Here is an 11,165-nt window from a genome sequence, read left to right on the forward strand (position 1 = left end):
GGCAATGCTGGGAAGAAACAATGTCATTTGTTGAAAAGCTATCTGAAAAGCAGCGTCTTCCTCATTTAGTCTCTTTGTCTGCCTCTTTATGGATAATACAGAACCCGTTTCCAAAAATTTTTTCATGAGATTGCGAGCCTCAACATGAAATATTTTTGTGTCTGGATATTTTTGCTGGAATTTTTGTATAACTACATGAAAACATGATTCACTAGTACCATAGCGCAGTACTAAATAAATTCTCTCTTTCACGGTTAACATCACATGAAAAGAGTTAAGCCCGGTTTCATAATAAAATTAAAGGCGGCTTTAAATATTTAAAGTCACCTTATCTTTAAAACGCGTTTCAAAATCCAAAACCCAACCCTAAAGCCGGCTTTAACTTTAAAGTCGCGATTCTCTCACTTTAACGAGAAAAAGCGGCTTTAAGCGCTGTAATATAACCTATAAGTGTCACTGCGTGTGCTTGTCCGCTGATTATATATCTGTTCATTTCACTCAAAATACAATGAATTTGATGGATACGAGTTCAAGTTCATCATCGGAAGATGAACCTATACTTGTACTTAGAAGACGTAAAGTTTACAAGAAGAGAGTGGATTGTTTCCAACGATATAATGAAACTGAATTTTTTGAAAGGTTTCGATTACCAAAAGATACGGTAGTTTCGTTATTAGCATTGATAGAAGACGCAATATCGCTGTCCTCAACCAAGTAAGTTGTATTATATAATAAAAATATATCCGGTATATTTATACTTTACATTTTTCTTTAGAGGGGGCTCTATACCAGCAATGCATAGACTATTGTTAACCCTAAGGTTCTATGCAACAGGGAATATGCTCCTTTCTGTAACGGATTTTATTGGAGTATCGAAAGCCTCAGCATGTAGGATAGTAAAGAAAGTTACCAGTGCTATAGCGTCACTATCAGGTGGCTTGGTTCGTGTCACGACCAAGCCATATTTAACAACAGTAGTTTAAAAGAAGCCTTTCAAAATGGGATGTATGGACGATATATGCTTGTTGGAGATAGTGGCTATAAAATTGAACCATACCTTATGACACCTTTACAACAAATACAAACACCAGCTGAGAACTTGTACAATGAATCGATTATCAGAACACGGAATGTGGTTGAACGTCAATATGGAGTGTGGAAAAGAAGATTCCAATTTTAAGTTTATGCATGAGGCTGCAGATAGAAACAACAATGAATGTGATAGTTGCGACTGCAGTACTACATAATATGGCCATAGACATGAATGAGAGTATTCCTGGAGAATGGACCAATCCATTTAACGCAGACGAAGACGAAATTGAACAGGATGACGATCATAACGTAGAAAGGGTTGAGAGTAGGGGTCGAGGTGTGAGGCAGTTGCTTATTAATGAACATTTTGGTAGACTTTAACTTTTTATAAATAATGTTTATTTCATATATATATATATATATATATATATACAGTCTCATGTGTTACATTATTTAGTCAAATCTTTCTCTTTTTGAGCTATTTCCAACTCCAATAAACGTATTCTCATTTTAAATTCTTCATTTCTCCTTTCTTCTCTCTTTCTTCTTTATTTTTCTCTCTTTCCTTAGAGAAGTTCAACCCCCTTTTCTTGATTACAGACATCTTAGAAATAATATCGAATACTCAACATTCCACCGATGTTTATATTCAAAAATGACAGTGTGACAGGGAAACCCAGTGTTTACAATCGTAACGAATGAAATCTTACTAGAATTCAGTGTGACCAACTTGAATAAAAAACATAAAGCGCCTTTTACTAAAGTCGGCGTATGAGTGTATTATGGAACGCGTCAACTTTAAAATCGATATTAAAGCCGGCTTTAACCTAAAAGTGCCTTTAGTTAAAGTGGCTTTAAGTCCCGCATTATAAAACTATGTTGATCTCACCAACATAAGTTGCAACTTTTATGGTTTTTATGGTTACATATCATAAATTGAATTTGAAAAATTTTCAATTTAAAAAAAAGTCCAATTTTTATGTAAAAATTGGAATAATTAGTTAAGTTAACTTTTATAGTTAGAGTATAAAATTCATGCGACTTAGTAGTTTGAACATATCCGACGCATTATTTATGCTGAGATAAGTTTGAAAAATCAGTAACAAATTTTTTTTTCCTCTTTGTAACTCGATCCAGGGACATACTGTATATAATTAATGCTGGTATGGTTTCAAAAGTAGGCAGAACCTCCTTAGCGACATCTTTCAAATCGTAGTAAACAACCCATTTAATACTATTTCGATATGAAATTGCTATATAATGACCTACGGCGGTATTACTATTTTGATTGCCCAAATATTCAACGCAACCAACAACTTCATATCACGTCTTATAGGTATATCGCCCTATTACTGCCAAAATAATGAAAGTGGTGTTTATTTGATTAATTGTTTTAATTGCGATAACATTTACATAGGACAAACAGGCCGAAAGTTGGAATGTAGAATAACCGAACATAAAAATAAAAGTAATTCTAACATTTATAAACACAGAAACGAAACAGGTCACAATATAGAATATAGTAATGTTAAACTTCTACACAAACGCAGCAAAGGTTTTAAATTAGACCTTTTAGAGGCTTATGAAATTAATAAATATAAAAAGAAAAAATACACCCTCCTTAACGATCAAATAGATCTTAATTTTACACCCCTATTTAAATGTTTAAAAGATTTCTGAAACGGCGAATTGTTAAATTTAATCTTCCTTTTTTTTTCTCTCAAACCCGTTTTTAAAAAGTGCATTCCACAACTTGTATTATTGTATTGAGTCCTTGATTTGTGTTTCATGTCTCATGTCAAGTGATATCCTTTTCGTGAAAATAATTTTAAATTGTTAGTTACGTGTGAAATTTTATCTCTAATGACTAAACAGATGTTTCCAATTTTAATTTAGTTTTTATTTTTGACCGTAAGTTTGTAAAAAAATTATATTTTATAAGATTTTATATTATTTTATATATAGTTAATTATTCTCATTCATACAAGATTTTTTGTAATTCAATTGTTTTGTAGATTCGGCTGATGATGACCTAATATAGCGTCGAAACCGGTACCGAGGAAATTTAAAAATAAACGCGAGAAACTGAAGTTAAAACACAATATTGTTTTATTATATCTTATATTTTTTTTAGTATTTGTTCTTATAGGACTTTGTGAAATTGCTATAATATTATAAACTAATACCTAACAACATAACATAATTCAAAATATAAGAAATAAAATATTACATGTGAATACTGATTTACAAGCTATCAATAATCTTTAAAAGTGTTTTTCTTCAAAATATCAAAGTGTCACTTAATGAGTTTTGGCAGTAATAGAACGATATGAAACTTGTAATGGATAGTTTATATCGATCCATACCACAAATATGCATCCTTTTCTGCAATTTATTTCCACTACAACTCCTTGTCCCACTAAACCGTCTGGACTTGCCCCTAGGAAGCTGTACTCAGCATCTATGAACAATCCGCACGTTTCTACCTTTATATTAGCCTGTTCTTCTAACTGATGTATAGCAAGTTTTTCATTCATTTTACCATGCCTTAGATCTACTTACTGCATCGCGCGATTGGCGCGACGAATTTGTAAACTTTACGACAAATTACAACAAATTAAGCGACAATTTATAACGTCATTAGTTTTTTGCTATCTCCACTCTTTACCATAGATTCCCACTGTCAAGTTAGCACTTCCTCAAAAATGCAATATTTCAAATATTGTTTATAAAAAAGGACGCGACCAATTTGTAAACTTTACGACAAATTACAACAAATTAAGCGACAATTAATGCAATAATTTTTTATTCAAATCGCAAGATGTAGTGCCAACTTGACAGAGGTCACAGTTCCGTATATCGAACCGATTTTACGACATAAAACTTAACTAGCTTTTACCGCATTCTACAGGTAGTGTCAATTAAAGCACAGAGATTATTATTTCAGTTTTTTTTAATGTTTATCTAGAATAAAAATTCATAATAAACAAAATTTGTTTCTGTAAACAATTAGTAATTAAAATAATTCAAGGAACAGAAAGAAATTGTCTACTTTAACCTTTAGAGTATGAGCTTATGGTGCTGAATTACACGCAAATTACTCTTTGAAAATGGTACCTATTTTAGTTTCGTCCTTGAGGGTCGTTCACAGATAATTCTCATCTCCCACGCGAACACAATTAAATTACGAACCGTACAAAATCAGTTCTCGTATGGTACTATTTTAAAACTCTTCGTTGACCTTCTCAACTAACAGAATTAGTTTTTTTTATTAGGAAGATTTAATTATAATTCTTTACGCCAAACAAATTTAATCTAAATTTTAATTGCCTCTTCGCCGAGGAATTTAAATCTATTTCTATAAGTAATACTAAATTGAAATTAAAATTGATAAGATCGAATTTCATTATAGAAACATTTACGCCGCCCATTAACCTGTTAAAGCTACGTGGAAGAATGTGTTCACGTCTTTTTGAAGCGATCGTGATGTACGAGTAATAAAACTTTGCGGGCGACCAACGACGACGGAGGTTTATTGCGGACAAAATTAAGGACAAAACGGAGACGAATTTGAAACGAAAACCTTGAAGAAATTTTCAAACATATTTAAATTATTAATAGTATTTTTAGTTAAATTTTTTCATAATTAGAAGATCACTTAGGAGCTGTTACATTATCGGAAAATCTTTGCTAATTGCTTCTGAAAAGGTCCCCGTATTCACTGATTAACATCCTCTCGTTGCCTCTATGTACTATTGCAGCCATCAATTTCTTTCTTTTATGGTGCATATGAAGAACTCGTTAACGCAGATTTACAACAACGACGGTAGGTAATTATACCTCGGGATTGATTTTAACGTCTTTGAAAAGGTTAATGTTCATTACCACCAGGTCAATTCTTTCATTTCTACTACGAAATCAATATACGAACAGGTTGCAACAAGATACATCACGTTTTTAAACATTTTTTCTTTAATCTTGATTTTGTAAAGATAACAAAATTGTTATAACTATTTTTTTTTTCGTTTAGAGGAAAATCTTGTAAGGGAAAGTTTTAGATTTACTATCTACTTGTAAAGAGATCGTTTTTAAAGGCAACAAAAATGATTTACGATCAGTAATATTACCTGAAGAAGGCGACGTCTTTTCGTGTTGCATAATTATATCGCGCGTTAAACTACAATATTCGAATCAGATATGTATATTCTTTGGCGAGCCACAATTGAGATGTTAACAGATCGCCGTGACAGATAAGGCGATGGTTCTTCTTCTTTCTGCTCTCTACTTCTTCTTCTGCCTTTACGTCGTCGGCGTCGCATTGCAAAACGTGTTGGCTCTTAATTCTGTATGTGCTAGTTCTCTATTTGTGCAATTGACAGGTCGGTTTTCTTGTCAACCGTTTCAAGATAATATATTATAGATAGAATTAAACGGTTTGCAACTTCCAGATTGCACAAGATCAAGAATCCGGGAGTTAATGATTGTTATTATCCCAGAACCTATTTGTCGAAGGTTCTGTGTCGCAAATCTTGGGTTAAATTGAAATCGAAAGATTAGATTTCAATGCAAATTCGCAAAGTTCTTCATATGACCTCTAGAATTCTTCGTTCTCACTTTTTGGCACGAAATATTTATGAAATATTTGTTTGATTGAATTTTCCAAGAAAAGAAACTTTATGGTCAGAGTATACGACAGATATTCAAGCTCAACTGGACTAGTCTTCAAGGGCTTTATATATTTAGGCAGAGTTAAAGAGTATTATGGCATAAGGTAAATCTGGTACTAATTTTTTTAGTAAAACACTTTTTCAAAAGAAATTAACGGTTTCTTTAATACTTGAAAAACAAATTTGTGTTTTTTCTGACCCACAGTGGAAAAAGTTTGCCTTTTGGGTGCTTAATTTTAGTTATGAATTACAAAACGCACTGAACTTGAGAACAGATAACGTTAATAATAATCAAAGTAACACGTTATAGAACGAACAGTCCACCCACTAACAAATGTGAAAGTAATTATTTTTATAATCATTAAAATGAAGTGAGAAAATCTATGAAAAACAATAAATAATAATATAAAGAAATAGCTTTATAGAAAAAAATGATAATTTTTAATTTATAGATACAATTTATAATTAATGGTAACACTCGGGAATCGAAGCATGTCATAAAAAACTTTTAGAAGAAAAGTTGTAGCAAATTTTATTCTTAACAATATTGCTCTCTTATACTCTTCTTCTTAGATCTATAGATATCGAGAAAAATACAAAAATATGAAAATTTGATGAATTCCTTGTTTTTTGCTTGTTGTTGGTGGTAACACTAAGGAATCTAAGCAGATTACAAAAAAACTTTTGGAACAAAAATTCCTGCAAATTTTATTCTTAACAGTATTGCCGTCTTATACTTTTGCTCTTAGATGCGCCAATATCGGAAAAAATATGAAAATATGAAAATTTGACGAATTTGTTACTTTTTCAAGTTATTAATGGTAACACTCAGAAATCGATTGTTTATTAGGCGTGTTTCTTGGCCGACGCCGACAGATATTAACCCAGATATGCCTAAATTAAAACCACTTTACAAATCATAATAACTTTAATGAAAATTTATTTAAAGAAGCAAAACAAAGTCTTACAAACAAACCATGACAATTTGTTTTTTTTTAAATTGGAAATTCGGGCCGTCCTACATGTAGGACATTCGGCACATGAATATGAATAAACGTAAAATTATTTATTAGTGTGATACTGAACAAAACACTTCGTGTGTACACCAATGTCACATTTTGCGCATCTCGTTGTAGTTTTTTGATGGCAATGAGCACACCTAGTTTGTTTTTCTTGGGGCATAACTAAATGATCTATTCGGTCGAACCGTATATCTATTTCGTGGGACCTACTGGTATGTCCTTTTTGATATGACGATGTTTTTTTATTCTGAACCAACAGCATTACAGCAATTCTCCTTCTAAAACTAAGTTGATCTAATTCTCCTCCATTCTTGCGATGCAAATGCCATGCGTTTTGAATTGCCATGTCAATACAGTGAGATATCAAAGGAAAATACCATTTTTTTCCTCTGATCGAAATTCGATATAAGCTGATATTTTGGTCAGAGCGGTCGACACCTCCCATATTTGTATTGTACATCTGTATAAGATGCGGCTGCTGTACCTGAATATTCTTCTTTTCTTTTTGCGAATAACGTGTGACCGAGTGAATTGGGGCAACTCCAGAAAAATTGGAACAAACAGAAACTACACTATTATCGTGCCACTTTACTGCAATTATATTCTGTTCTACAATTTTTGCATAATCATAACTTCCTCTGCGCTGCTTCTTTATGAGTTTTGAATCTATAAGAGAAATGTCTTTTAGCCTGTTTTCTCTAACCGTACCAGTAGCATAAAAAAAAGAGAAAAAAAATTTATCAAAAAAGAGATGAAATTTTTTATCTGGCCATTCCTTACGTAAAACTTGCGCATATTCTAAGACTACTCCAGCACCAACTCCCAATTCAGAAAAGTTTTCACTTATATTTGTAGAGGCTCCTTGATAAGGTTCGAACCAATTCAAGTAACCTAACCTGGTACTTCCTACCCATAACTTATATCCATAGCGCATGGGTTTTCCTCGAATATACTGCTTACAGCTATGACGTCCATAATACGGAACCATAGCTTCATCAACTGAGTGCATTTCTTCAAGCGAGGAATTCTCCATGAATTTTTTATTCAAGTGTGAAAAGCGGCCTTAGTTTAGCGAATTTGTCACCCTGGTCCAACTGCTGATTATCACAGACGTGAAGATTAGAAAACAAATACTCAAACCGGTCCCTTGTAATTGCTTCTGTAATCATGACGTTATGGCAATCTTTTTCACGTTCCCAGAACATCCTCCGTCTCAGTACTTGCATATATCCACTAAGTATCAAAACGCCTATAAAAGCGTTTACTTCCTGCTTTTCTATATTCGCTTTTCTATTTTTTTGTTGTGCGTACTTATTACTCTGATTCAAAATCAATTCTATTACTTCTTCGTCAAAAAAATTTGAGAAAAACTCTAAGGGGTTTTCTGTGATCGCCGAATTCGTAGGACTATCAAAGTCGGTGGGCAGTAATTTCAAATCTTCTTTTATCCAACTGTAGTGCATCTGTCTCTTTTTAGTTTTTACTTTTTGTTTGTTTCTTGCTACCGTGTTTTGTGATTGTAACTCTGATAGAGGTATATTGTCATCTGATGAAAAATCACTGTCGTAGTTACTTTCAATTACGATTTCCACCGACGCTTGTAACTGTGATGCCGGTAGGTTATTCACTGTAAGATCATTTTCTGCTCCAGAATCTTCATCTGTCAGGTCGGCTGCAGCGTTTACAGGAGGAAATATAGTTATTTCATCAACCTGGCTGACAATGTCGTCATTGTCATCTAATGTCTATAATTGAAAATTACCTTACCTTTCAAAGCGAACCGTGCAATAATCCATTTCCAACTTATCTTGACTTTCGGATGCACTTAAAACAAAATCTAAAGAAAACACCTAAACTGCAAGTTATCACTCTCACTGCTACATCTAAAATGCACGACTTCATGTGACGTGCGCATTTCCCGGCGCTCATGACCTTGCAAGTTTCAACAGGAATTGACCGTCCTAAATGTAGTACATTAGGCATATCTGGGTTAATAGACAAAACCCGGATTTAGTTAGCTCATAGCGTGTTCTTTTCAAAATGATAAAGCTTTTTTTATAATTCGGTTCCATATCCGCTGCACACGCACTTCAAATTTGATAATTTTGAGGGGTATTCGGTACGAGTGGATATTTTTACTCCTTTCTGCTGTTGATATCATGATATTAACACAACAAAACCCGCTTAAATTTCCATTTAATATTTCCGCTATGTTTAAAGACAACGAAGATATCGGCTTGTGAAGTAGGTGGAAAAACAAGGCTAAAAGTTTGTGGCTGTCGTAGCACGAGCTGATTTAATTTCTTTTTTGTATTCTTCTGCTGAAGTAGAACTTAATCAAAATCTCAACAACTATATTTTTTTATTTTTTTAATTTTTTTTAATTTTTTTCTATATTTTTTACCTAAAATATCTTTCTGAAAATCCAATCTGATTTTCCTGTTAAGCGATTGGATAAATTCGTCGATCTTGAATAGTAAGCGCCCATTGAAAATCTCTTTTTCCTCCTCTGATGTAGTTCACAATGTTTTTAGAAACATTAAGTCCTTATTAAAATCTGATAACTTCAAAGCTGTTCATCTAACAACAGACAAAACACCGCTGCAAAATTTTTTCTACAAATCTCTCAAAACACAGCTTGATACCCGCATTGCCGCCGGGAGGTGAATATAAGAATTAAATATGTGAATGGGTCACTTAGAATTGTATCATCTGACAATGACCGAAGTATCCAACGGGGAAACTAATAGGATCCAACAGGAAGACACACACACTTCGTTATTTTGTCAAAATGTGCATGGACTACGAACAAAAACTGACCAATTATACACCGCTACAAATTCTACCGATTTTGATATAATTTTGCTTACCGAAACATGGCTATCTCCGGACATCACCAACTCTGAGTTGCTGCCTACTACATTTAATGTAATTAGAAATCATAGTAATCACCGTCTTGTGGATAGAAGAGGAGCGGTGGCGTTCTCTGAGTTGCTGCCTACTACATTTAATGTAATTAGAAATGATCGTAATCACCGTCTTGTGGACAGAAGAGAAGTGGTGGCGTTCTTATTGCCTGCAGTCAGCAAATCAAATTATTCAACTGTGATGTGTCTGAGATTGATGTAGTCGTTAGTAAATGTGTCTATTTCTCGATCAGCTTATTTATTGTTACACTATACATGCCTCCTGATATTCCGCTGAATGATTTGGAACTGTTTCTTGATTCGCTTACTATCAGCCTGATTGGGAAGAATATTATAATTTGTGGCGAAATTAACTGCTTCCGCTTTGTGATGTCCGAGAATAGCCTCGATAGCAAATCTTTCCTTTTGAAGAACTTTGTTGATACTTTAAATCTAGTTCAACATACCCATATTTACAACTCTAGAGGTAGGATACTCGACTTAGTCTTTACTGACTGTAACTGCGAAGTAACTGCAGAGCGTGACGTTGCACCCTTACTTATAGAAAACTTTAATCATTCTGCACTGAACATCTTGTTTAAATCTCAGAATATTGATGAAGCTCTAGTGTTTCCATCAAATAACAACCTTCGTTTTAACTTCCGTGAAACGAACTTTCGTGGTTTGCACGATATTGGTCATGTTAGGATATTGGAAAAATTTTGCTATAATATCTATAACGTTATTGAAAAACATGTACCCAAATATTGCTTATCGCCGTCACAAGTTCCTCTATGGTTTACCGGAAGTACTAAACGTCTATTGAAAGTAAAGGACCACTACTGTAAGAAGTGGAAGAAATGTAAACAACTATCATACTACGATGAATATGTTAGGTTGCGTCGTTTATCCAAGGATTCAATTGATTCTGATTATCAGTCTTATCTCGTGAAGTAGGTCTAATTGTTGATAAGCCTCGAAGAGGTACTAGAAATTCCAACGATGGTAACACTGCTAGAAGATTCTTTTCTAATCCTTCTTGCACAGCAGATATTATAGGAGTAGATGAGGATTTAATTAAAAGGTTTTAAATAATTCTTCAAACATTAGCCAGCGGAAGAGCCATAGATGCCAAAAAGTTTGGGGAATACGCATATAAAACATCAGAACTTTATGTATAGCTATATAGATGGTACTATATGGCTGCTTCAGTACACAAAATGTTATGTTATGCCCAGTTTATTCATCTGGCAGTCATGGATGTATTATATGCAAAAAGACATCAACAAGTAGAAGAAGACGATAACTTGTTAGAAGAAGAAGTTAGTGAACATGAAGATGATGACGATGAAGAAGAAAATGATGGGATTGCTGTAGAATGCAGCCATAAAGGCGTCAGTAACATTGAATATCCACAATTATCGCCTATTATTAAAAAAATACGTGATATTGTAAAAATTTTTAAAAGATCACCATTGAACAATGAAACATTACAAAAATATGTGAAATCTGAGTTCGACAAAGAAATATCTTTGGTC

The 11,165-nt window shown here is 33.4% G+C and overlaps 1 protein-coding gene across 1 annotated transcript; it reads right to left on the bottom strand.

Annotated features, from left to right (window-relative positions):
• Positions 1 to 7,761: 7,761 nt before the first annotated feature.
• Positions 7,762 to 10,329, bottom strand: LOC139429491 (piggyBac transposable element-derived protein 3-like). The gene is made up of 2 exons (XM_071195259.1): positions 10,276 to 10,329; positions 7,762 to 8,466 (listed from the first exon to the last, which is right to left on the bottom strand). Exons 1-2 carry the CDS (start codon positions 10,327 to 10,329, stop codon positions 7,762 to 7,764), a joined length of 759 nt encoding a protein of 252 aa, XP_071051360.1.
• Between the last annotated feature and the right edge of the window lie 836 nt (positions 10,330 to 11,165).

This window comes from Onthophagus taurus, chromosome 3 (genome assembly GCF_036711975.1).
Source record: "Onthophagus taurus isolate NC chromosome 3, IU_Otau_3.0, whole genome shotgun sequence".
Classification (NCBI taxonomy): domain Eukaryota; kingdom Metazoa; phylum Arthropoda; class Insecta; order Coleoptera; family Scarabaeidae; genus Onthophagus; species Onthophagus taurus.

Excerpts from the sequence above, each read along its gene's own strand:
- LOC139429491 (XM_071195259.1), bottom strand. The coding sequence starts at position 10,329 with ATGACCAATATCGTGCAAACCACGAAAGTTCGTTTCACGGAAGTTAAA. Across the intron at positions 8,467-10,275 it reads TCACGGAAGTTAAAACGAAG|ACATTAGATGACAATGACGA; the intron begins GTTGTTATTTGA and ends TTTCAATTATAG.